This window comes from Charadrius vociferus, unplaced genomic scaffold (assembly GCF_000708025.1).
Source record: "Charadrius vociferus isolate BGI_N301 unplaced genomic scaffold, ASM70802v2 scaffold59, whole genome shotgun sequence".
In the NCBI taxonomy this organism is placed as follows: Eukaryota; Metazoa; Chordata; class Aves; order Charadriiformes; family Charadriidae; genus Charadrius; species Charadrius vociferus.
The window spans coordinates 8,751,430-8,752,126 of record NW_009661371.1 but is presented as its reverse complement, the minus strand read 5'-3'; the positions used below and the strand labels follow the sequence as shown (position 1 = coordinate 8,752,126).

Genomic DNA, 697 nt, shown 5'->3' with positions numbered 1-697 from the left:
GGGTGCCGATCACCCGCCTTTCTCGGCTGCTCTCATCCGGTGCCTCATACACCTTCTGCGCTGCCCGGCCCACGCCGGGGTGCAGGGGCAGGACCAGCAGCGGGCCCAGGCCAGGGGTCAGCGCCATGGCCTCGGTCTGGATGGCCCTGCAGCACTCGGCGATCTCCTGTGGGGAAGGACAGGGGGACATGAGTGATGCCCATGGACGCCCGGAGTGGCCCCATCCCCAGGACAGGGTGCTGTGCTGTGGCTGCCTCCTGGTGCCCTGGGGGGGAAGACCCCAGGCCCCCACATGGTGGCCACGGCCCCTCCGCAGAGGACCCCCAGCTCCCGCACTTTACTCCCCAGCAGCAGCCCCCGCCATCCTCAGGGCTCTCTACACACAGCTGAGAGGGACCCCCCCAAAATGTCCCCCTGTCCCGTTCCTGCCTCGTGGCATGGTAAATCCCCCAGGAGCCAAGCCGTGGGGTGCCCACAGCCCACCTGCTCGCTGGCCAGGAAAAGTAGGATATGGCCGGGCTCCTGTCGCCGGTGGATGTCCAGCACAGCCTGGCACGCAGCTGCGACGTGGCCATGGGCTGGCGCGTCCCTGTAGAGCAGCTGGGGAGGGGTCCCGGGTCCCGGCACCCGCACCACTGGGGGGTCCCCGCAGAAGGCGCGGAGCCGCTCCTCCATGGCCGGCGAGGTGACCACCACC

General features: G+C 69.9%; 1 protein-coding gene across 1 annotated transcript in view; it reads right to left on the bottom strand.

Annotated features, from left to right (window-relative positions):
* DQX1 (DEAQ box RNA-dependent ATPase 1) overlaps positions 1 to 697 on the bottom strand; it is a gene marked incomplete at its 3' end in the record, with an annotated part of 13,664 nt that overhangs the window by 7,038 nt on the left and 5,929 nt on the right. Inside the window, 2 exon segments of the mRNA XM_009893790.1 lie at positions 7 to 166; positions 484 to 697. Coding sequence (XP_009892092.1) covers positions 7 to 166; positions 484 to 697 — 374 coding nt within the window.